At 48.9% G+C, this 26,897-nt stretch overlaps 1 protein-coding gene across 2 annotated transcripts in view; it reads left to right on the plus strand.

Moving 5' to 3' along the window:
* Positions 1 to 26,897, plus strand: part of rps6kb1b (ribosomal protein S6 kinase b, polypeptide 1b) — a 108,712-nt gene that overhangs the window by 69,253 nt on the left and 12,562 nt on the right. For both annotated transcript variants that reach the window (XM_072469922.1, XM_072469923.1), the window contains 3 exons: positions 1,344 to 1,421; positions 12,687 to 12,794; positions 24,687 to 24,799. In XM_072469922.1, coding sequence (XP_072326023.1) covers positions 1,344 to 1,421; positions 12,687 to 12,794; positions 24,687 to 24,799 — 299 coding nt within the window. The remainder of the gene's footprint in view (positions 1 to 1,343; positions 1,422 to 12,686; positions 12,795 to 24,686; positions 24,800 to 26,897) is intronic.

Here is a 26,897-nt window from a genome sequence, read left to right on the forward strand (position 1 = left end):
CTTTTCTAGGCCAGTCCCGTGCCCGCGCCGCCCTCACCCTCCAGTCCCCCAGACGGGAGACCCCCGACCACCTCTTCTGTGTCTCATTCCGCTTTGCCCCCCCCCCCCCCGCTAGACTCGCGTCTAGCTCTTTTGCTCCCCCCATAGCACTCCCGTATGTCAGATGACCCCCCCCCCCCCCTCCGTGAGGGAATCTCCCAAGCAGTGTCCATCTGAAATAAGATTGCGGAAACATCAGGGTTGAGTACTCCTTCCACTATGATTGGCACGGTACCGGGCTGCCATTTTATACACACATCAAATTTTGAACTTGGCATACAAATTAATTTTGCCTGTTGTTAATTCCGTTTCTCCAGTGCCTGTTTCCTAATTTCTCTTGAGAGGAAGTAGATGTTTAAACAAATATTTGAGAGTGCATCAAAAAAATGGTGATGTGTGGAAGAAGGGAAGAGGGTTTTTTTGTTAACAGTTGAAGTTGGATAGGTTTCGAGAATAAGTAACTTTGTTTGTTGTACTTTAAAAAAAAAAAAAGATTTAGAGTACCCAATTATTTTTTCCAATTAAGGGGCAATTTAGGGTGTTCAATCCACCTACCTTGCACATCTTTGGGTTGTGGGGGCGAAACCCACGCAAACACAGGGAAAATGTGCAAACTCCACACGGACAGTGACCCAGAGCTGGGATCGAACCTGGGACCTTGACGCTGTGAGGCAGCAGTGCTAACCACTGCACCACCGCGCTGCCCTTGGTTGTTGTACTTTTAATGTCTTTAATGTAAATGACAATTTAAGATAATGTAGTTATTAATATATGTTCTTTGATTTGTTTTGGGGATTTTTAAAAAGAAAACTTGCTGTTCTCTACCAAAATCGTAACAACAAGAATTTATATAAGTACATGTATCATTTCCCAGGATGTCCCGAGACATTTTGCAACCAACTAATTGCTTTTAAGAGTTTTTAACTGTTAAGACAAATAAAACAAGCTTTTTGTGCTAAGCAAGTTCCGGCAAACAGCATACGAGACTAACAACTAATAAATATGCTTTCTATGTATGGATTCTATCTTTTTAGTACTGGTTTAGCACACTGGGCTAAATCGCTGGCTTTTAAAGCAGACCAAGACAGGCCAGCAGCACGGTTCAATTCCCGTACCAGCCTCCCCGAACAGGCGCCGGAATGTGGCGACTAGGGGCTTTTCACAGTAACTTTGTTTGAAGCCTACTTGTGACAATAAGCGATTTTCATTTCATTTTGCAGACTCCGTGTTATATGTACTCGTGATGTGAGTTTTTAAATTTTAAATTCGGTTTTTATTAATTGACTCAATTAATTTTAATACAGGCTCATCCTTTCTTCCGACACACAAACTGGGAGGATCTTCTAGCTCGGAAAGTTGAACCACCTTTCAAGCCATTTCTGGTAAGTGTAATCTTATCCCTTCCCTTATTCTGTTTCTTGGTTTTGATTCATGGGGCTGCTCCCATGGTGCTGCACTTGTCATTTCTATTGCGTGAGCCTACGCAGTGAATGTCAGCCAACCATTTGGCCAATGCAGGGGCATCACAGTCAAGCCTAACCATATTCTCATATGCTTACTTCATTCAAGCATTGCTGAATAATATTGGGAATAGAAAATCCTCCATTTTCCACTTCCTACAACCAGGTTGCTGAGGCTGATTTTTAAATCTCGTGTTGCTACCAAGGCTGAGATCAGCCACTTCAACACACATTGCATCGAACATGGGATCTTCCAGGGCTGTACCAATTAGCTGCATATAGGTTTCTTGGTAGTTTCATAAATGTAATCCATTCTAACCAAGGGAAAAATAACTTAATAAAAAGTTAAGTTGTGCTGTTACGATCAAGTATGGAGAAGTTGAAAGTCTCCCTCTTTGATTGATTGATTTAGTGTCACATGTACCGAAGTACAGTGAAAAGCACTTTTCTGCGGCCAAAGGAACGTACACATTAGACAAATAGAATAATCGACAAATAGTGATTGATTACAGTGCGGAACAAGGGCCAAGTAAAGCAAATACATGAGCAAGAGCAGCATAGGGCGTCATGAATAGTTTTCTTGCAGGGAACAGATCAGTCCGAGGGAGAGTCGTTGAGTCTGGAGAAGAAGCTGTTCCTATGTCTGGATGTGCGGGTCTGCAGACTTCTCTATCTTCTGCCTGATGAAAGGGTTTGGAAGAGGGCAAAGCCTGGGTGTGAGGGGTTACTGACAATGCTGTCTGCCTTCCTGAAGCAGCAGGAGGTGTAGACAGAATCAATGGGAGAGGGGAGGTCTTTGCCCTCGTTTGACTGCAACAACTTAACCTTCTCCAGCCTCAGGAATTCCGCCAGGTCACTCACCCACAAATCCGCCCTCTGCCGGCTCTGAGTCCCACCACCCAAGCAAAATTCACCTCCGTGCTCAATCAACCTCCAGGGGCCAGTCAAAGGCCCCATCCCCCATCAATTTCTCCAGCATCTTTGCCATGTACGCCCCGGCCTCTGCACCTTCAAATGCCTTCAGGCATCCCAACAATCTTGAGGTTATATGGGTTTTTCTTTGTTTATTCTTTCACGGGACATGGGTGTCCCTGGCTAGGCCAGCATTTATTGTCCATCCCTAATTTCCCTTGAAAAGATGATGATGGGCTATCTTCTTGAAATCAGTAAGAAGTCTTACAACACCAGGTTCAAGTCCAACAGGTTTGTTTCGATATCACTCGCTTTCGGAGCGCTGCTCCTTCCTCAGGTGAAAATTCCTCATTCACATGAAGAAGGAGCAGCCATCCGAAAGCTAGTGATTAGAAACAAACCTGTTGGACTTTAACCTGGTGTTGTAAGACTTTTTATTGTGCTCACCCAGTCCAACGCCGGCATCTCCACATCATGGCTTCTTGAAATGCTGCAGTCCATGTGAAGTAAATATACCTGCAGTGCTGTTAGGAAGATGTTTCCAGGATTTTGACCCAATGACAGTGAAGGAATGGCAATATAGCTCCCACGTTTGGATGGTGTGTGACTTGGAAGGGGACTTGCAAGTGGTGGTGTTCCCATGTGTCTGCTGCTACTTTATGAGCTCATCATGTCCCAGTACATTTCAGAGCCAATTAAATACTTTTGAAATGTAGTCACCGTTTTATGTAGGGAAACCTGGCAGAAGGAAATACACACAGACGCGCAAGCAACATTGTAATAAATGGCTAGACGATCTGTCTTGCTGGTGGTGGAACAATAAATATTGCTCCGGACAATGGGAAAACTGCCCTGCTCCTTGGAGATTACCGTGAGATTTATTTCCCTGTCCACCTGAACAGGCAGTCAGGGCTTCAGTTTAAAATCTCATTTTAAAATAGAACCTTGCAGCACTCCCTATTTATGCTAGTACATTTTATGACGAGTGTCCAAAAGCACTTACGATCCACGTACTTTTGAAGTGTCACGATTGTAATGTGGGAAACATGGTTGCCAATCACAAACAGTGATGAGCTAATGATCAGATCATTTGTTTTCATCTTTTTTGTAAATTTAGAGTACCCAATTATTTATTTCCAATTAAGGGGCAATTTGGCGTGGCCAATCCACCTAACCTGCACATCTTTGGGTTGTGGGCGTGAGACCCATGCAGACACGAATGTGCGAACGCCACACGGACGGTGACCCGGGGCCGGTTTCGAACCCGGGTCCTTGGTGCCGTGAAGCAGCAGTGCTAACCACTCCGCCCCGTGCCGCCCTCTGTTTTAATGATGTTGGTTAAGGCGGGCTTTTTCAAAGTGGGGGTCGCGACCTGCGGGTGGGTTGCAGGCAGGTGTAAAAAGGGTTGTGGCGCGTCCTGAAATTAACATGGGTATCCCAACTACTGGGTAAGATCAGCAGGAGCGCAAACCAAAAAAAGGTCCATGAAAATGGCTTATGTGTGAGGTGAGATACGGGAGAATGTATGGCCAGGAGTAAGAAGCAGAGTGGACTGGCAGACTGACAGGCATTACAAACAGATTGCTAGCTGTAATTTGGAACCATCACAAGGACAATGCTGAAGCCGATTAAAGGGACGGGGGGTCATCACCAATCAATCCGACACTTCACTGAACTGAAATCTTTCAATTAACTAATCTTAAATTGAGTAGCTTTCCAGGTTCGCCCACCTAGAGACTCATTTCTATAGAGTCGCTGGCACAGACCCCCACCCTGCAAGCCCTCCGCTTACACTCTCTCTCTCTGTCGGTCCTGTCATCGGAAGGAGCTTTTGGGAAGCCCAGCACCAGCTTGGAGAGTGCGAGGGATAACAGAGTTTGGTGAAATCTGTCTTTCTTTCTGGGTCTGGGTGTCGATCCTCACCCACAATACAACTCATTGCATTTACCTGATTAAACCTGGCACAGAATAATCACAATTGGGACTCTTACAACAGATACCAGAGGAAAATCCTCAGAATTTTATGGAAACTCGCTGTCTTTGTCTGCACTCCCCAACCCCACAAAATCATCTTGCATTGTATGGAAGTAAATATTGATATCAATCCCCAAAATAGCTGTTCTGAGTTTAAAGCTGTCTCCCTTTGTCTTACTCCCACAGTTTAATTTACAGTAATGTTCTGGATTCCTCTTCCCCAGCCATTTATTAGCATACTGCATTTTCTGCAAGATTATTTTTAAGATTAAGGGCTTTTAAGCTTAAATTTCTCTAGTGTCTCCTCTGTTAGTCATAGCTCAATGGGTAACGCTCTTCTCTCTACATCAGACGGGTGTGGGTTCACCTCCACATCAGGCCAAGTGTAGTACTGCAGGGATGCTGCCCTGCTAGAAATACCATTTTCCAGTTACCATGTTTCATGGAGGCTCTGCCTCTCGTGGATGTAAATGATACCATGGGGTTGCATTGAATAGGAGCAGGGAATTATCCCTGATGTCCTCACTAACATTTATCCCTCAATCAACATCACAAAAATAGATTATCTGGGGTGGGATTCTCCGGCCGGGTTCGCCCAGCGACAGGAGAATCGCGCCGGTGGTCAATGGATTTTACAATTGTCGGCTTCTCGCTTGTGGCGGGCGGTGCTGAAGAATCAGCCCCTGGCTTGTTCACATTACTGTTGTTGGGATTTGCTGTGCATAAATTGGCATCACAGCAGTGACTGTAACTGTACTTAGTCATAGAATTTACAGTGCAGAAGCAGGCAATTCGGCCCATCTAATCTGCACCGGCCCTTGGAAAGACTATCCCACTTAAACCCACACCTCCACCCCATCCCCGTAACCCCACCTAACCTTCTGAACACTAACGGCAATTTATCATGGCCAATCCACTTAACCTGCGCATCTTTAACTGTGGGAGGAAACTGGAGCACCCGGGGGAAACCCACGCAGACACGGGGAGAACGTGCAAACTCCACACAGACAGTGACCCAAGCTGGGAATCGAACCTGGGATCCTGGAGCTGTGAAGCAACTGTGCTAACCACTGCGCTACCATTGGTTTCAAACTACTTTATACTCGTGTAGTTGTGAATGTGCTAGAAAAAATGTGAATCTTTTAAAAAAAAATTTCCAACATTGACATCAATCTCGTGGCTCTTCTCTGCCGTCTGCACTTTGAATATATCTCTACTTTCATAGAGTCATGTAGTTTTGCAACACAGAAAGAGGCCCTTCGGCCCATCATGTCTGCCAGCGATCAAGTGGGTCCTGAGGATCAGCCAGTTGGCAAAAGTGGGTCCCGGGGAAAAAAGTTTGAAAAACACTGGGTTAGGGGATAAATGTTGCACAGATCACTGAGAACCCTGCCCCTCTTTCAAATGGTGCCATGGAATTCCACCTGAGAGGGCAGATGGTTACACTGTTTAATGCCATCTGTAAAATAGTACCGCAGTGGCCTGTCGGCCCAGATTCTGCATGTGTCTGTGAAATACAGCTTGAATTCACAAAATTCTGACTCATGACAGTTCTGCCACTGAGGAAGGCTAGCACTTAAATATATCTGAATAATTTGAGGGGTTGCATTTATTGTTTTTAAGGGCCCATAGTCTGACATTGAAGATAGGATTCAAGCTGTTTTCTGCTGGGGCCATGTTTCCAAACCACAGGAACAGGATCGAAGCGTTGTTTAAATAATTAACTTCCCAACATTCATTTTAAACATGAGTATGGTAGTGTAATGGTTACGGGACTGACATAGCAACAAGAAGTTTGAGTTCAAATTCCACAATGGCAGGTTATGCAATGGGATTCAGTAAATCTGATAATTTGACACTGGAACATGAAAGTTTGCCAAAATGTTGTAAAAATCTCATTTGTTCATGGTGCCCTACCTGATCTGGCAAAGGCGTGACACTAGTTTGCATTACAGCAGTCACTTTTAATGTTTTCTGAACTGGCCTAGCAAATCACAGTCACTTAAAATTAGGGATGGACAATGCATGGAGCCTTGTCAATATTGACCATCTCTCCAGAACCAATAAAATGAATCTCCCAAGGAATGTTGGCTCTGAGACCGAACACTTTAGAATATATTTAAGTTGAAAACTATAGACCTTATTCCTAAAATTACTTTCTTTGAACTGTAATTTGGAGGAATGTGAACTTGTGCAATGAAAATTCAACAGACTGCACTGTAACCATTCAGTCGCAACTGCCTGGCGCCTAAATGTTATTTTTGTTCTAGTTTTTGTTTATATACTAAGTAATACACACAACTGTAGATAGAAGTAAGTGTAAATACTTAAGTTGAGTTATTTTATAAATTATGATTGGATACATGAAGTTATTTAGCTACTGTTCTGGCTGCAAACAACTATGTACAGATTAATGAGAATTTTTTTACTGGATGTGGCTAGGCCTGCTTTTATTGTCCATCCTCAATTGCCCTTGATAAGGTGGGGGATGAGCCACCATCCTGAACCACTCTAGTCATGTGATATATGTACACCCACTGTGCTGTAAGGAAGGGAGGTATAGGATTTTGTCCCAGCGACAGTGAAAGAATGACGGTATAGTTCCAAGTCAGGATGGTATGTGGTTTGGAAGGGAATTTGTAGGTAGGGTGGTGTTCCTATGCATTTGCTGCCCTTGTCTTTCAAGCTGGTAAAGGTTGCAAGTTTGGACGGTGCTGTTGAAGGAGCCTTGGATGAGTTGGTGCAATGCATCTTATAGATGGTAGGCTGCTTTGTCCAGGATGGTGTCGAGCCCCCCCCCCCCCCCCCCCCCCCCCCCCCCCAGGGGATTCAACAATGGTGATACCATTAAATGTCAAAGGGAGATGGTTGCATATTCTCATGTTGCCAATGGCCATTGCCTGGCACTTCAGGTGTGAATGTAACTTGCCACTTATTTATTTATTTGTTTTTACAAATATTTTCATTAAAATGTTTACATATTTTCAACAAACCCTTGCCCCCATACAGAAAAAAGAAAAACAAAGAACACATAAATAAACATCTTACAACTACATCACAAATTCCCCCAATAAACAAACCCCCATTAAGCAATAATAAACACAGTAGAAAACACAAAATACACCCCCCCCCCCCCCCGGGTTGCTGCTGACCACCTCCTAACACTCCGCTAGAAAGTCTAGGAACGGTTGCCACCGCCTGAAGAACCCTTGCACAGACACTCAAGGCAAATTTTACCCCCTCCAATTTAATGAACCCTGCCATGTCACTGATCCAGGCTTCCACGTGTGGGGGCATCGCATCTTTCCACTGTAGCAGAATCCTCCGCTGGGCTACCAGGGACGCAAAGGCCAGAATACCGGCCTCTTTCGCCTCCTGCACTCCCGGCTCGGCTTAACCCGGGTGTTCACCACCTTAGACACCGTCCTCTCAATACACCTCCAGAACCCATCCAGCACCGGGCACGCCCAGAACATGTGGGTGTGATTTGCTGGGCTCCCCGAGCACCTCCCACACCTGTCTTCCACCCCAAAGAACCTGTTCAGCCTCGCCCCTGTCATATGCGCTCTGTGAAGAACTTTAAATTGTATCAGGCTAAGCCTGGCGCAAGAGGAGGAAGAATTAACCCTACCCAGGGCATCCGCCCACGCACCCTCATCTATCTCCTCCCCAAGCTCCTCCTCCCATTTACCCTTTAGCTCCTCCACCGAGGTGGTCTCCTTCTCCTGCATCTCCTGGTAGATCGGCGAGACCCTGCCCTCTCCAACCCACACCCCCGAGAGCACCCAATCCTGGATCCTGCGTGCTGGAAGCAGACAGGGAACTCACTCACCTGCCGTCTTACAAACGCCCTTACCTGCATGTACCTGAAGGCATTTCCGGGGGGAAGCCCAAATTTTTCCTCCAGCGCCCCAAGGCTCGCAAACATCCCATCTAAAAACAGGTCCCCCATCCTTCTAATTCCTGCCCTGTGCCAGCTCAGGAATCCTCCATCCATTCTTCCCGGGATGAACCGATGGTTCTCCCGGATCGGGGACCAAACTGAAGCCTCTACCTCACCCCTGTGGTGTTTTCACTGCCCCGAAATTAAAGTACCTAGCCGGCGGGAGCGGCAGCGGTGCTGTCACCAGCGCTCCCAGACTCGTGCCCACACAGGATGCCATCTCCAGCCTCTCCCACGCCTCCCCCTCCATTACCCACTTGCGTATCATTGCCACATTGGCAGCCCAGTAATACCCTCCTCTGTCCCTACTCCGCTCCAAAAACACCTTTCTCACCCTCGGGGTCTTTTTCGCCCACACGAATCCCATGATGCTCCTACTGACCCGCTTAAAAAAGGCCTTCGGGATCAGGATGGGGGAGGCACTGGAATATAAAAAGGAACCTTGGGAGCACTGTCCTCTTCACCGACTGTAACCTACCCGCCAGGGAGAGTGGCAGCATATCCCACCTTTTAAACTCCTCCTCCATCTGCTCCACCAGCCTCGTCAAGTTGAGCTTGTGTAGGGCCCCCCAGCTCCTGGCCACCTGGATCCCTAGGTATCGAAAACTCCTTTCCGCCCTCTTCAGTGGAAGCTCGTCTATCCCCCTTCCCTGGTCCCCTGGGTATACCACGAAGAGCTCACTCTTCCCCACGTTGAGCTTATACCCGGAAAAGTCCCCAAACTCCCTGAAGATCCGCATCACCTCCGGCATCCCCCCCACTAGGTCCGCCACATACAGTAACAGGTCATCGGCTTACAACGATACCCGGTGTTACCCCCCCCCCTCTCTCTCTCTCTCTCTCTCTCTCTCTCTCTCTCTCTCTCTCTCTCTCTCTCTCTCTCTCTCTCTCTCTCTCTCTCTCTCTCTCTCTCTCTCTCCCTCTCCCCACCACCACCAGACCAGCCCGTTCCAGTTCCTAGACTCCCTTAGAGCCATAGCCAAAGGCTCAATTGCCAATGCAAATAGCAAGGGGGATAGGGGGCACCCCTGCCTCGTCCCCTGGTACAGCCGAAAGCATTCCGGCTTCCTCTGATTCGTGGCCTCACTCGCCACCGGGGCTTCGTAAAGTAGCCTAACCCAAACCCATCTGGCCCCGGTGCCTTCCCTGCCTGCATACTCCTCCAGCCCTACCGGTGCCCCAAGCCTCGCCACCTGCTCCTCCTCCACCCTCTGGAACCTCAGCCGCTCCAAAAATCGACGCATCCCCCCTCCTCCGTTGGGGGCTCAGACCTATGCAGCCCCTCATAAAAGTCTCTAAATACCCCATTTATTCCCACCGCACTCCGCACCGTGTTTCCTCCCTTTATCCCTAACTCCCCCAATCTCCCTCGCTGCCTCCCGCTTCCGAAGCTGGTGTGCCAACATCCGGCTAGCCTTCTCCCCGTACTCATGCACCGCCCTTTGCGCTTTCCTCCACTGCACCTCTGCCTTCTTGGTGGTCAACAGGTCGAACTCAGCCTGGAGGCTTTGTCGCTCCTTGAGTGCCTAATCACCGCCTTCAGCGCCTCGCAGACCACCCCTGCCTGCACCTCCCCATTATCGTTAGCCTCTAGATAGCTTTCAATGCACCCCCGGATCCGCCCGCCCACCACCTCATCCGCCAGCAAGCCCACATCTAGGCGCCACAGCGGGCGCTGGTCCCTCTCCTCCCCTAGCTCCAGCTCCACCCAATGCGGGGCATGGTCTGAGATGGCTATGGCCAAATACTCCCGTGTCCTCCACCCTCGGGATTAGTGCCCTGCTCATAACGAAGAAGTCTATCCGGGAGTCGGCTTTATGGATGTGGGAAAAAAAAGAAAATTCCCTGGCCCCCGGCCTGACAAACCTCCATGGGTCCACTCCTCCCATCTTGTCCATAAGCCCCCTCAGCACCTTGGCCGCCGCTGGCCTCTTACCTGTCCTGGACCTGGAGCGGTCCAATGCTGGATCCAGTACCATGTTGAAGTGTCCGTCTCCTCCCCCCCCCCCCCCCCCCCCCCCCCAAATTATCAAGCTCCCTGCCTCCAGGTCCGGAATCCGGCCCAACATGCGCAGCATAAATCCGGCATCGTCCCAATTCGGGGCATATACATTCACTAATACCACACGCACCCCCTGCAGCTTACCACTCACCACCACATACCTACGTCCATTGTCTGCCACGATGTTCAGCGCCTCAAACGACACCCGCTTCCCCACCAAATCGCCACCCCTCGATTCTTTGCGTCCAACCCCGAGTGGAAAACCTGCCCTACCCACCCCTTTCTCAGCCTAACCTGATCTGCCACCCTCTAATGTGTCTCCTGGAGCATAACCACATCTGCCTTCAATCCCTTCAGGTGCGCGAACACACGGGCCATCTTGACCGGCCCGTTCAGGCCTCTCGCATTCCAAGTTATCAGCCGGATCAGGGGGCTTCCCGCCAGGACTCGGTGGGCCCCATCCAGCTCCAGGGGCCTCGGGAAAACACCAGAGCCCATCAACGTGTTCAGCATGGTGACCATATATGCTCCAGCATCCGACCCCTCCACTCCCGCCGGGAGACCCAGAATCCGCAAGTTCTTCCTCCTCGACCGATTCTCCATGTCCTCGAACCTCTCCTGCCATTTCTTATGCAGCGCCTCGTGCGCCTCCACCTTCACTGCCAGGCCCAATATCTCGTCCTCATTCTCCGAGGGCAGCACGGTAGCCTTGTGGATAGCACAATTGCTTCACAGCTCCAGGGTCCCAGGTTCGATTCCGGACTTGGGTCACTGTCTGTGCGGAGTCTGCACATCCTCCCCGTGTGTGCGTGGGTTTCCTCCAGGTGCTCCGGTTTCCTCCCACAGTCCAAAGATGTGCGGGTTAGGTGGATTGGCCATGATAAATTGTCCCTTAGTGTCCAAAATTGCCCTTAGTGTTGGGTGGGGTTACTGGGTTATGGGGATAGGGTGGAGGTGTTGACCTTGGGTAGGGTGCTCTTTCCAAGTGCCGGTGCAGACTCGATGGGCCGAATGGCCTCCTTCTACACTGTAAATTCTATGATTCTGCCGCACCTCCCGGATCGCCGCCCCTTGAGCCTTCTGGGTCTCGACCAGCTTGTCGATCGAAGCCTTCATCGGCTCTAACAGCTCTGCTTTCAATTCCATGAAGCAGCGCTTGAGAAACTCCTGCTGCTCTTGCGACCAATTCTTCCCACGCTGCCTGGTCTCCACCCACCGCCATCTTGGCCTTCCTCCCTCACACTTTTCGCTGCACCAGAATTACATTTTTCACCTCTCCACTCCTGGTCCAATCCATACAGTGCCGGGGAAATCGTACTGTCACCTTCCCACACTGGGAACCGTCGAGTAAATGCCGCTGGGGCCCCTAAAAAGAACCCAAAAGTCAGTTTCTGGCGGGAGCTGCCGAACGTGCGACTTAGCTCAGCATAGCCGCAACCGGAAGTCCATAACTTGCCGCTTATAAGCACAAACCCGACCAGGTCTTGCTGCATACCAGCGCGGACTGAGTTGTGAATGGTACAGAACTTTGTGGAGTCATCAGTGAATCCCCCTTTCTGACTTTATGATGGAGGGAAGGTCATTGATGAAGCAGCTGAAGATGATTGAACTTTGGGCACTATCCTGAAGAACCTTTGCAGTGATGTCCTGGGATTGACCTCCAACAATCATAACCATTTTCCTTTGTGCCAGGTATGACTCCAACCAACGGAGCGTTTTTCCCCTCATTCCCATTGATTTCAGTTTTGCTGAGGTTCCTTGATGATGCACCTGGTCAAATAATATTATTGTGTTCTGAGCTTTGCTTCCCTTCCATTGGTTTGCTGTGTTTCTGTTATCTTTAATTACCAACATTCTCATGGGACTGTATAATATGTGACTGGAGGTAGGATAAAATAAATGATCAAAACACGTTACTTGATTTAGAATATTGTCGGCGGATAAGAGGTAATGGTGAAGTGTGGGAGAATTCGTGTTTCCAAAAGTTGCTTTCTCCCCTCTTCTCACATTAGTGTAAGATGGTAATGTTTTGTTTCATTTATGTCAGGGTCTGCTCCTGAAAGGAGCATCAGTAGATGTCAAATGTTCTGGTAAAAGAACCTTGCATGCGAAAGGAATTGACTTTTTTTTTTTTTTACAGATCTCAATCTAATGTTTCAAAAGTGCTGAATTTTGTTTGCACAATGTAATTAATCTGCCTTGTGTTGACCCATGCTCTATGTAAACAAAGGACATTTTTTGTTCAGAGTTGTGCTGAGTGTCCAGAAAGAATGAATGGGAGACAAAGGATGAGAAGATCTGAAGGATTAGTCACCCAATTCTAGATTAGTCATGTGTTTTTCTTTTCTCTCTCCAGCAATCGGATGATGATGTCAGTCAGTTTGATTCAAAGTTCACACGACAGACACCTGTTGACAGCCCTGATGACTCAACCCTCAGTGAAAGTGCCAATCAAGTCTTCCTGGTAAGCCTGTCGGATATACCATGTGCCCATGTTTGAGGTAATTTAATGTGGTTTTTTTTAAAGTTCCCATCAAGTTAACGAATATTGGCACCGGAGAATGGAACACGATATGGACCACGAGGACTATTTGGGGAAGATAGTACAGATGCATTTAAGGGAAAGTTGTTGAGCACTTGAGGGAGACAGGAACGGAAAGGTATCCTGATGCAGAGTATAAGGAAGGCCACATGGAGCATAAGTTCAGGCTTAGACCAGTTAGGCTGGACAGTCCATTTCTGTGACAAGATCCCCCTCCATTCCATTAATGCGCTTCAGCATTGACCTCGAGCATCTGACAGTGGCAGTTTTACCATTGATGCCAGTTGGTGCTAAATAGGATCAGTTTTGTCTACCATGCCACCTAGGTGCTAGTTAAAGACTGTTCAGATTCACTTCACAGAACCATTGCAACCAGCAGGTAGAGGAAACCTTTGCCCCATGAGCTTGGCTGGACTTTAATGAAAGTCCTTAATGCGCTGTTACCCCATCCCAGAAATGTTGGTTGGTTGCAGTACGACAAAGATGTATATATTCAAGTTTATTGTCGGTTGAGTGAAAAGAATGTTCCTACTCCCTGTTTTAAGTTTATTTTTCACTAATTTAAATTTGTGTCCTTTGAAAAATGCCAGGCTCCCCAACACTAGCCTTGCGCCTCAAACTTTTTATAGTCAGATACACGAGAAGATTTTTCAACATTCCCATTGGTTTGAGGATTTCATTGAAAATATTCAGTCAAAAGATTTCTGGTGAAAGATGTAAATTATGTACTTTCTGGGTAGGAGTTCAAGCAACTTTTCAGAAACCTTGAGCACATAATCCAGGCAGACACTGCAGAGTAGTACTGAGGGAATCAACACAAGAACATAAGAACTTGGAGCAGGAGTAGGCCATCTGGCCCCTCGAGCCTGCTCCACCATTCAATGAGATCATGGCTGATCTTTTGTGGACTCAGCTCCACTTTCCAGCCTGAACACCATAACCCTTAATCCCTTTATTCTTCAAAAAACCATCTATCTTTATCTTAAAAACATTTAATGGAGGAGTCTCGACTGCTTCACTGGGCAAGGAATTCCATAGATTCACAACCCTTTGGGTGAAGAAGTTCCTCCTAAACTCAGTTCTAAATCTACTTCCCCTTATTTTGATGCTATGCCCCCTAGTTGTTCTTTCACCCGCCAGTGGAAACAACCTGCCCGCATCTATCCTATCTATTCCCTTAATAATTTTATATGTTTCTATAAGATCCCCCTCATCCTTCTAAATTCCAACGAGTACAGTCCCAGTCTGCTCAACCTCTCCTCGTAATCCAACCCCTTCAACTCTGGGATTAATCTAGTGAATCTCCTCTGCACATCCTCCAGTGCCCTCTTCGTTGAAAATAAAGGATCCCATGGTTCTAATTGAAGAAGAGTAGAGAAGCTCTCCCTAGTGTCCTGGCCGATATTTATCCCTCAATCAAAATCACCAAAAGATATGTAGGGCTAGGTACGTTTACAGCACATAGAACATTACAGCGCAGTACAGGCCCTTCGGCCCTCGATGTTGCGCCGACCTGTGAAACCACTCTAAAGCCCATCTACACTATTCCCTTATCATCCATATGTCTATCCAATGACCATTTGAATGCCCTTAGTGTTGGCGAGTCCACTACTGTTGCAGGCAAGGCATTCCACGCCCTTACTCTCTGAGTAAAGAACCTACCTCTGACATCTGTCCTATATCTATCGCCCCTCAATTTAAAGCTATGCCCCCTCGTGCTAGACATCACCATGCGAGGAAAAAGGCTCTCACTATCTACCCTATCCAATCCTCTGATCATCTTGTATGCCTCAATTAAGTCACCTCTAAACCTTCTTCTCTCTAACGAAAACAGCCTCCAGTCCCTCAGCCTTTCCTCATAAGATCTTCCCTCCATTCCAGGCAACATTCTGGTAAATCTCCTCTGCACCCTTTCCAATGCTTCCACATCCTTCCTAATGCTTCCACATCCTTCCTATAATGCGGCGACCAGAATTGCATGCAATACTCCTAATGCGGCCACACCTGAGTTTTGTACAGCTGCAACATGGCTCCGAAACTCAATCCCTCTACCAATAAAAGCTAACACGCCATACACCTTCTTAACAACCCTCTCAACCTGGGTGGCAACTTTCAGGGATCTATGTACATGGTCACCGAGATCTCTCTGCTCATCCACACTGCCAAGAATCTTACCGTACGAAGCCTTACAACACCAGGTTAAAGTCCAACAGGTTTGTTTCGATATCACTAGCTTTCGGAGCGCTGCTCCTTCCTCGGGTGAATGAAGAGGTGTGTTCCAGAAACACGTATATAGCCAGATTCAAAGATGCCAAATGCTTGGAATGCGACCATTAGCAGGTGATTAAATCTTTACAGATCCAGAGATGGGGTAACCCCATGTTAAAGAGGTGTGAATTGTGTCAAGCCAGGACAGTTGGTAGAATTTTGCAGGCCAGATGGTGGGGGATGAATGTAATGCGACGTGAATCCCAGGTCCCTCTCAGAGAATCCTAGGATAAATCCCATCCGGCCCAGGGGACGTATCTATTTTCACACTTTCCAGAATTGCTAACACCGCCTCCTTATGAACCTCAAGCCCTTCTAGTCTAGTAGCCTGAATCTCAGTATTCTCCTCAACAACATTGTCTTTTTCCTGTGTGAATACTGACGAAAAATATTCATCTAGCACCTCTCCCATCTCCTCTGACTCCAAGCACAACTTCCCACTACTGTCCTTGACTGGCCCTACTCTTACCCTAGTCATTCGTTTATTCCTGACATATCTATAGAAAGCTTTAGGGTTATCCTTGATCCTACCTGCCAAAGACTTCTCATGTCCCCTCCTGGCTCTTCTTAGCTCTATCTTTAGGTCCTTCCTAGCTAACCTGTAACTCTCGAGCGCCCTAACTGAACCTTCATGTCTCATCTTTACAGAAGCCTCCTTCTTCCTCTTGACAAGTGTTTCTACTGCTTTAGTAAACCACGGTTCCCTTGCTCGGCCACTTCCTCCCTGCCTGACATACTTATCAAGGACACGCAGTAGCTGTTCCTTGAACAAGCTCCACATTTCCATTGTGCCCATCCCCTGCAGTTTTCCTCTCCATCCGATGCATCCTAAATCTTGCCTCATCGCATCATAATTGCCTTTCCCCCAGATATAACTCTTGCCCTGCGGTATATACCTATCCCTTTCCATCACTAAAGTAAACGTAATCGAATTGTGGTCACTATCACCAAAGTGCTCACCTACCTCCAAATCTAACGCCTGTCCTGGTTCATTACCCAGTACCAAATCCAAAATGGCCGTGCCTCTCGTTGGCCTATCTACATACTGTGTCAGGAAACCCTCCTACACACATTGGACAAAAACGGACCCATCTAAAGTACTCGAACTATAGCGTTTCCAGTCAATATTTGGAAAGCTCAAGTCCCCCATAACAACTATCCTGTTGCTTTCGCTCCTATCCAGAAGCATCTTTGCAATCCTTTCCTCTACATCTCTGGAACTTTTCGGAGGCCTATAGAAAACCCCCAACAGGGTGACCTCTCCTTTACTGTTTCTAACCTCAGCCCATACTACCTCAGTAGACGAGTTCTCATCAAACGTCCTTTCTGCCACCGTAATACTGTCCTTGACTAACAATGCCACCCCTCCCCCTCTTTTACCACCTTCCCTGAGCTTACTGAAATATCTAAATATCTGACTGCAATATCCTTTTGGAAACTCATCACAGCAGAAAAATGTGTTGCGGGGAATGAAAATCAAACTAGGCAAGAGATTGCACGGTGGTGCAATGGTTAACACTGCTGCCTCACTGCGCTGAGGATCCGGGTTCGATCCCAGCCCCAGGTGACTGTCCATGTGGAGTTGGACATTCTCTGTGGGTCTCACCTCCACAATCAAAAAGATGTGAAGGGTAGGTGGATTGTCCATGCTAAATTGCCCCTTAATTGGAAAAAAAGAATTGGATACTCTGATTTTTGTTTAAAAACTAGGCAAGAGATGAACCAGGACTCTTGCTTCTATCTAATTACACCTTATGATTGATTGATTTGATTTATTGTCACATGTACCAAAGTACAATGAAAAGTATTTTTCTGCGGCTGAGGGAACATACACAGTACGTACATAGTAGACAAAGAGAATAATCAACAGAGAACATTGACAAATGGTACATCGACAAACAGTGATTGGTTACAGTGCAGAACAAGGGGCCAAACAAAGCAAATGCATGAGCAAGAGCAGCATAGGGCGTCGTGAATAGTGTTCTTACAGGGAACAGATCAGTCCGAGGGGGAGTCGTTGAGGAGTCTTGTAGCTGTGGGGAAGAAGCTGTTCCTATGTCTGGATGTGCAGGTCTTCAGACTTCTGTACCTTCTGAAAAACCTGGGTCGGAGAGGTCACTGTTAATGCTGTCTGCCTACCTGAGGCAGCGGGAGGTATATACAGAATCAATGTGGGGATGGCAAACTTGTGTGATGCATCCTGGGAGTGGGGAGTGGATCCTGGGGGGAGTGGATCCCGGGGGTAGATGGGAGTGGATCCGGGGGGGTGGATCCTGGGGAGGGGGTGGATACCAGGGCTGGGGGTGGGTCCCGGGGTGAGTGGATCCGGGTGGGGTGGATCCTGGGGGTGGGGAGTGGATCCCGAGGGTGGGGAGTTGATCCGGGCAGGGTGGATCCCGGATGTGGGGAGTGGATCCGGGTGGTGTAGATCCCGGGGGTGAGGGGTGAATACAGGTGGGGTGGATCCCGGGGGTGGGGAGTGGATCCCGGGGGGGATCCAGGCGGATCCCAGGGGAGTGGGGCAGCACGGTAGCATTGTGGATAGCACAATTGCTTCACAGCTCCAGGGTCCCAGGTTTGATTCCGGCTTGGGTCACTGTCTGTGCGGAGTCTGCACATCCTCCCCGTGTGTGCGTGGGTTTCCTCCGGGTGCTCTGGTTTCCTCCCACAGTCCAAAGATATGCAGGTTAGGTGGATTGGGGTTGATAAATTGCCCTTAGTGTCCAAAATTGCCCTTAGTGTTGGGTGGGGTTACTGGGTAATGGGGATAGGGTGGAGGTGTGGCCTTGGGTAGGGTGCTCTTTCCAAGAGCCGGTGCAGACTCGATGGGCCGAATGGCCGCCTTCTGCACTGTAAATTCTATGAGTGGATCCTGGGCCGGGTGGATCCTGGGCCGGGTGGCTCCCGGGAAGGGGTGGATCCCGGGAAGGGGTGGATCCTGGGAAGGGGAGGGGATCCCGGGTTTGCAGCGGCGGTGAGATGGCGCCGCGCATGCCCAGTTGCGCGGTCCGGGCAGGCGGGGCCGGACGTTGTTGGACTTTCTTGACTGTTGCATCAACGTGAGTGGACCAGGACAGACTGTTGGTGATGTTTTTTTAAAAAAATATATTTTATTGTAGTTTTCAAACAGAATTTTTCCACTTTACAAATCAACGTAAAAATAACACAATAGCTGATAAATACCATTATTTAAATAAAATAGTGAACTAACAAAGTAACAAAAAATAGTGCCCCCCCCCCCCCCCCCCCTCTGGGCTGCTGCTGCTGACGATCTATTTTCCCTTAACGTTCTGCGAGATAGTCAAGGAACGGTAGCCACCGCCTGGAGAACCCCTGCGCCGATCCTCTCAGCGCCAATTTCATTCGTTCCAGTTTTATGAACCCTGCTATATTGTTTATCCAGGCCTCCACGCCGGGGGGTTTTGCTTCCTTCCACATAAGTAGGATCCTTCGCCGGGCTATCAGGGACGGAAAGGCCAGAATATCGGCCTCTTTCGCCTCCTGCACTCCCGGCTCTTCCGCTACCCCAAATATAGCTAACCCCCAGCCTGGCTTGACCCGGACCTTCACCACCTTTGAGATCACCTTTGCCACTCCCCTCCAGTACTCATCCAGTGCCAGACACGACCAGAACATGTGTGTGTGGTTCGCTTGCCAAGCACCTCTCACACCTGTCCTCCACTCCGAAGAACCTGCTCAGTCTTGCTCCCATCATATGTGCTCTGTGTAGAACCTTGAATTGTATCAGGCTAAGCCTGGCACACGAGGACGAGGAATTTACCCTACTTAGGGCATCAGCCCACAGCCCCTCCTCAATCTCCTCCCCCAGCTCCTCTTCCCATTTTCCCTTCAGCTCCTCTACCAGCGCCTCCCCCTCGCGTCTCATCTCCAGATATATTTCGGACACTTTGCCCTCCCCGACCCATACCCTGGAAATCACTCTATCCTGGATCCCCTGTGTCGGGAGCAGCGGATATTCCCTAACCTGTTGCCTTGTAAACACCCTCACTTGCATGTATCTAAAGATATTCCCCGGGGGCAACTCATACTTTACCTCCAGCGCTCCCAGGCTCGGAAACTCCCCGTCAATAAACAAGTCTCTCAGTCTCCTAATTGCTGCCCGATGCCAGCTCTGGAACCCTCCGTCCATCCTTCCTGGGACAAACCTATGGTTATTCCTGATCGGGGAACACACCAAGGTACCCATCACCCCCCTGTGTTGCCTCCATTGCCCCCAGATCCTTAAGGTCGCCACCACCACTGGGTTTGTGGTATACCTTTTCGGGGAGAGCGGCAGCGGCGCCGTCACCAGCGCCTTTAGGCTCGTTCCCTTACAGGATGCCATCTCCAGCCTCTTCCACGCCGCCCCCTCTCCCTCCCTCATCCACTTACAAACCATCGCCACATTGGCGGCCCAGTAGTAGTCATCCAGATTCTGCAACACCAGTCCCCCTCTGTCCCTGCTACGCTGCAGGGTTCCCCTCCTTACCCTTGGCGTCTTCCCTGCCCACACAAAACTCATAACGCTCCTGTCTTATTTTCTTGAAAAAGGCCTTCGTGATCAGAATGGGGAAACATTAAAATACTAAAAGAAACCTTGGGATAACCATCATTTTTACCGCCTGCACTCTGCCCGCCAGTGAGAGCGGCAGCATATCCCACCTCTTGAAATCCTCCTCCATCTGCTCCACCAGCCGCGTCAGATTGAGTTTGTGTAGAGTTCCCCAGCTCCTAGCTACCTGAATCCCCAAATATCGGAAGCTCCTTTCCACTCCTTAACGGCAGGGCGTCTATTCCTCTTCCCTGATCCCCAGGGTGTATTACGAAAAGCTCACTCTTCCCCAAATTTAGCCTATATCCCGAAAAATCTCCAAACTCCCTCAATATCTGCATAACCTCTGTCATCCCCTCTACAGGATCCGCCACATATAGCAGTAAGTCATCTGCGTAGAGTGACACTCGATGTTCCTCTCCCCCTCTAACCACCCCCCTCCATTTCTTAGAGTCTCTCAACGCTATGGCCAGTGGTTCAATTGCCAACGCGAACAGTAATGGGGACAGGGGACACCCCTGCCTTGTTCCCCTATGTAACCGAAAATACTCCGATCTTTGCCAGTTTGTGACTACACTTGCCACTGGGGCCCCATGTAGGAGTCTGACCCAACTGACAAACCCCTCCCCGAACCCAAACCTCCTCAACACCTCCCATAGATACTCCCACTCTACCCTATCGAATGCCATCTCTGCATCCATCGCCACCACTATCTCTGCCTCCCCCTCCGCTGGGGGCATCATTATCACCCCCAACAGCCGTCGCACGTTGACATTCAGCTGTCTCCCCTTTACAAACCCTGTCTGGTCTTCATGCACCACCCCCGGGACACCATCCTCGATCCTCGTCGCCAGCACTTTTGCCAGCAGCTTGGCGTCTACATTCAGGAGTGAGATAGGCCTATATGACCCACATTGCAGCGGATCTTTATCCTGCTTCAAGATTAGTGATATCGTCGCCTCCGACATTGTCGGGGGTAGAGTCCCCCCTTCTCTGGCCTCGTTAAAGGTTCTCGCCAGCAGCGGGGCCAACAAGTCCACATATTTCCTGTAAAAATCCACTGGCGAACCCGTCTGGTCCTGGGGCCTTCCCTGCCTGCATATTCCCCAGCCCTTTAGTCACCTCATCCACCTCAATTGGCGCCCCCAGACCTGCCACCTCCTGCTCCTCCACCCTCGGGAACCTTAGTTGGTCCAGAAACTGTTGCATTCCCTCTTTTCCCTCCGGGGGTTGGGACCTATATAGCCTCTCATAAAAGGTCTTAAACACCTCATTTACCTTCCCTGCTCTCTGCTCCGTAGTTCCCGCTTCATCCCTAACTCCCCCAATTTCCCTCGCCGCTATCCTCTTGCGAAGTTGGTGGGCCAGCAGCCGGCTCGCCTTTTCCCCATATTCGTATCTCATCCCCTGTGCCTTCCTCCACTGTGCCTCTGCCTTTCCTGTGGTCAGCAGGTCAAACTCCGTCTGAAGTCTTCGCCTCTCTCTATATAGTCCTTCATCCGGGGCCTCCGCATATCTTTTATCCACCCTCAAAATCTCCCCCACTAATCTCTCCCTTTCTTTGCCCTCTTTTTTTCTCCTTGTAAGCCCTAATGGAGATCAACTCTCCCCTAACCACCACCTTCAGCGCTTCCCATACTACCCCCACCTGGATCTCACCATCATCATTGGCCTCCAGGTACCTCTCAATACATCCTCGCACCCTTCCACAGACCCCCTCATCCGCCAATAATCCCACATCCAGTCGCCAGTGTGGGCGCTGCTCCCTCTCCTCCTAATTCCAGATCCACCCAGTGCGCGGCATGGTCTGAAACGGCTATGGCCGAGTACTCCGTTCCTGCCACCTTCGAGATCAGTGCCCTGCTCAAAACAAAGAAATCTATTCGGGAGTATACCTTGTGGACATGGGAGAAAAAGGAGAATTCTTTGGCCAACGGCCTAGCAAATCTCCACGGATCCACTCCCCCCATTTGCTCCACGAACCCCCTAAGCACCTTTGCCGCTGCCGGCCTTCTTCCGGTCCTGGATCTAGACCGATCTAGCCCTGGATCCAGCACAGTGTTGAAGTCCCCGTTTTCCCCCCCCCCCCCCCCCCCCCATTACCAGGCTTCCCACCTCCAGGTCCGGGATACGTCCCAGCATCCGCTTCATAAATCACGCGTCATCCCAGTTCGGGGCATATACATTTACCAGCACGACTTCCTTTCCCTGCAATCTACCACTCACCATCACGTATCTACCCCCGTTATCCACCACTATATTCCTAGCCTCGAACTACACCCGTTTCCCCACCAATATCGCCACCCCCCCTATTTTTTGCATCCAACCCTGAGTGGAACACCTGTCCCACCCATCCTTTCCTTAACCTAACCTGATCCGCCACCTTCAGACGCATCTCCTCAAGCATGACCACATCTGCCTTCAGTCTTTTTAAGTGCGCGAACACTCGGGCCCTCTTAATCGGCCCATTTAGGCCTCTCACATTCCACGTGATCAGCCGGATTGGGGGGCCACCCGCTAACTAGCCATCCCCTGTTCTAGGCCAGCCCCCCCCATCCGGGTCCCTCGCACCCACACGTCCCCCAGGCGGCGCCTTCCCGTCCCGGCCACCTCTTCTCTTGCCAGCTCCCACTCGCTCCCAGCAGCAGCAACCCAGTTGATCCCCCCCCCCGCTAGATCACCATCTAGCATGGTTACTCCCCCCATAATGCTTCCGAAAGTCAGCTAACTCTAACTGACCCCGGCTTCCCCCGTTCTCTCCTTGACCCCCCTATGCGTGGAACTCCCTTCCTGCGCCTATCTTCCCGCCATCATCTCCATAGCGCGGGAAAAACCCCGCGCTTTCCCGGATCGGCCCCGCCCCCCCATGGCGCAGTCCCCCCATTCCCCATCCCCCCTCTCAGTCCCCTTTTCCCCACCGGCGCCCACATTTCTCCGTGTCCCCCCATCAAGAGGAGAAAAATTCCCCGTCTATCGTCTCGTTACTATAAACCTCCCCTTCCCCAATTTACACTTCTGTACATCAAACTCGTTGTCTCCCCCCCCCCAACATCAGTCCCTCAGTTCTGGTCCAGTTTCTCTTCTTGGATGAAGGTCCATGCCTCATCCGACGTTTCAAAGTAGTAGTGCTTGCCCTGGTGCGTGACCCACAATCGCGCCGGCTGCAGCATCCCAAATTTTATTTTCTTCCTGTGAAGCACCGCCTTGGCCCGAGAAGCTCGCCCTCCTTCTCGCCACCTCCGCACTCCAGTCCTGATACACTCATATCACCGCATTCTCCCACCTGCTACTCCGTACCTTCTTGGCCCAGCTCAAGACAGCCTCTCTGTCCGTGAAGCGGTGAAATCTCACCACTATTGCCCTTGGTAGTTCTCCAGCCTTTGGTCTTCTCACAAGGACCCGGTGAGCCCGTTCCACCTCCAGGGGGCCCGAGCGGGCCTCGGCTCCCATTAGCGTATGGAGCATCGTGCTCACATAAGCCCCAACGTCAGCTCCCTCCATTTCTTCGGGGAGACCCAGAATCCGGAGGTTCTTCCTCCTCAAGCTGTTCTCCCGGACTTTGAGCCTTTCGATACACCTCTTATGTAGCGCCTCATGCGTCTCCATTTTTACCACAAGGCCCTGTATCTCATCCTCGTTTTCGGCTGCCTTTGCCTTCACCCCACGGAGCTCTATCGCCTGGGCCTTTTGTGTTTCCTTTAGCCCATCGATTGCCAATAACATCGGCGCCAGCACCTCCTTCTTTAGTTCCTCCATACACCGTCGGAAGAATTCCTGCTGGTCCGGGCCCCATGTCGCCTGGGCTCCATCCGCCGCCATCTTGCTTCTTCCTTCTCTTCTCTGCCGCTGCTCCAGAGGATCCTTCGCAATCTGGCCACTGCCACTGGTCCTTTCCATATACACCCGGGGGGGGGACACCTTCCTTCGTCACCCCACACTGGGTTTAGTCTGAAAAAAATTCTGTTGGGGCTCCCGAAAAGAGCCCAAAGGTCCGTTAGAACGGGAGCTGCCGAAACGTGCGGCTTAGCAGTGCATCGCCGCAACCGGAAGTCCCCACTGTTGATGATGTTGACCCCAGGAACTTAAAGCTATCAACCGCCTCTACTTCGGAGCCATTGATGCAGACGGGAGTGTGTCGTGCTACACTTCCTGAAGTCGATGATCAGTTACTTGGTCTTACCAACATTTAGAGAGAGGTTGTTTTCGGTACACCATGCAATCAAGTAATTTATCTCCCTCCTGCAGTCTGATTCGTGGGTTGTTTGTGATACGGCCCACCACAGTCGTATCATCCCCAAACTTATAGATTGAGTTGTAGTTAAATCTTGCCACACAGTCATGTGTGTGTATAGGGAGTACAGGACTGAGCACACATCCTTGCAGAGTCCTGATGTTGAGGACTATTGTGGATGAGGTGCTGTTGCCTATCCTGGCAGATTGGGGACTGTTGGTGAGGAAGTCGAGGATCAAGCTGCACAGGGAGGGGTCAAGTCCAAGATTGTGGAGTTTGGCTGTTAGTCTTGTTGGGATAATGGTGTTGAAGGCGGAGCTGCAGTCGATGAACAGCAGTCTTACAAAGGTGCAGGTGAGGTTTGGCAAGGACAAGATCGAATGCCATTGTGATTGCTGCCTAGCTCATCACATGTTGTCACGGCTCATGTGAAGAATGAATAATTGCGAGAGATGTCAGGGGGCTCCAGCTCTTTATGGAATTGCAGCTGCAAGGGGTGAGACATTGGTCAGCACTGCTGCCTCACGGCGCTGAGGACCAGGGTTCGATCCCAGCCCCAGGTCACTGTCTATGTGGAGTTTGCACATTCTCCCCGCATCTGCGTGGGTCTCACCCCCACAACCCAAAGATTGTAGGGTAGGTGGGTTGGCCACGCTAAATTGCCTCTTAATTGGAAAAAAATAATTAGGTACTCTATTTTTTTTAAAAAGGAATTGCAGCTGTATGAGAATGAAAATATGACATTTCTTTTCTCCAATTTCAGGGATTCACTTATGTGGCTCCATCAGTACTGGAAAGCGTTAAGGAAAAATTCTCATTTGAGCCAAAAATCCGTTCACCTCGCAGATTTATTGGCAGCCCTAGGACTCCTGTCAGGTAATTAAATGTTCTTCAGTATGTTCTATATCGGCAATAGACACACGCTTTGCACTTGTAGCACAATCCTCTTGTATTAATAATAAGTTCCACTCCCTGTAACTGAGATAATGTTACAAAAGAAAACTGGAGGTCAGGATGAAAGGTGCAATGCATATGTAGATCAACATGAAAATAGAAGTTTTTGGGTGAAAGCCTCCTTACAATGCCAATACAGGAATGAGCCCCATGACTCAGCCAGTCTATTACTATTTATTTTCCACATACATTCTACTCAAGAGTCCAACCTGATCTTTAAACTTTCGTTCTAATTCAGATACGAACTTGCTCTGTGCATTTCTGGCATTTTGTGTTTGAATTTATTTAATGGAGTTGTGTTTAATTTTGTTGGTTATGTTGAAGCTAGTGAATTCCCTACTCCTGATGAGATGCAAGATCTTTATTTTACCCTTGGGGAGTGCTTAGCTGGTACAGTCAGCGTTGATCATCCACCCTTTGCTACCCTTAATTGATGCACCGAAGTGATTTGCTAACCCACATCTGAGGCAGATAAAGTCAGCCAAACTGGTGTGGAACTGGAATCACTTACAGGCAAGACTGAAAGATTCTGCACGCTCTCCCCGTGTCTGCGTGGGTTTCCACCCACAAGTTCCGCCCACCCATTCAATCTCAATCCTATTTTGTCATTCCGAGATGCATCTTAACTCCAACTAAAACTATCAATTTGCTTTCGGATCAGTTTATGTCCAGATCATAAAGGCTTTCTGGCATGAAAGTTCCAGATTTCCACTACCCTTTGTGTGAAGATTCTAGTCTCTTATTCTGGACTATCACCAGAGGAAATGCTTTCTCTCTTACCTATCTATCCAAATCCTTTAATCGCCTTGAACACCTCGATTTATTTTTATTTTAAAAAAATTTAGAGTACCCAATTCATTTTTTCCAATTAAGGGGCAATTTAGTGTGATCAATCCACCTACCCTGCACATCTTTGGGTTGTGGGACGAAACCCATGCAAACACGGGGTGAATGTGCAAACTCCACACTGATAGTAACCCAAAGCTGGGATCGAATCAGGGACCTCGGTGCCCTGAGGCAACAGTGCTAACCACTGAGCCACCGTGCTGCCCTTGAACACCTTGGTTTGATCAACATTTTAACCTCCTGTTCACAAGGGAATACAAGCCTGGTCTGTGAAACCTGTGCTCAGAATTTAAAACTTGTAGCCCAGGCAGCTGTCACTTTGGTGAAACGGCATTGGGTAAGTTTGGCTGTTATTAGGGCAGCATGGTGGGGCAGAGGTTCGCACTGCTGCTTCACGGTGCCGAGGTCCCAGATTCAATGCCAGCTCTGGGTCACTGTCCGCACATTCTCCCCTTGTTTGTGCGGGTTTCACCCCTACAACCCAAAGATGTGCAGGCCAGGTGGATCGGCCACGCTAAATTGCCCCTTAATTGGAAAAAATGAATTGGGTACTCCTAAATTTATTTTTAAAAACGTTTGGCTGTTATTCTTTTCCAACGAAACTTAGATGCAAATTATATATAAAAACAAAGATAGTCAGAAGTGGTTCTAGACTTTGTAAATAATTCTGTAGACAATCTGCTCAGAACCAGTGATCAAATGTTAATGTTTTAGATTGGCTCCTTGGGCTTTTCAGAAAATTGATTTTATACTTTTGCGCACCTGAAGTGTAACATCTACAGGAGTTAATGTTACAAGTAGTATTGCAGTTACATCGATTGGGTTGACCGAGCTCCTGTTATAGCTTGTTTTTAAATGGCAGCAGATTGAATTATTTAGCCCACCGAGTCCACCACCTATTCCCTAACCTTCAGTTTATTTTCATCCTCAAATATTTATCCAAATCCCTTTTGAAAGCTAATATTGAATCTATTTCCACCATTCATTTGGGCTGTGTATTCAAATTCTAACCACCTGTTTGTGTAAATAATTCTCCTCATGCCGAATCTTTTTTTTAGTCGATTCTTTAAAAATTGCAATAGAAACAATGATTTGATGCTTTGGCCCTATCCCTGACCCACTGCCTTTTCAACAAAGAGAGTGAAGCCATGCAGAAATTACCCTGATATGTCAC

This window comes from Scyliorhinus torazame, chromosome 12, assembly GCF_047496885.1.
Source record: "Scyliorhinus torazame isolate Kashiwa2021f chromosome 12, sScyTor2.1, whole genome shotgun sequence".
Taxonomy (NCBI): domain Eukaryota; kingdom Metazoa; phylum Chordata; class Chondrichthyes; order Carcharhiniformes; family Scyliorhinidae; genus Scyliorhinus; species Scyliorhinus torazame.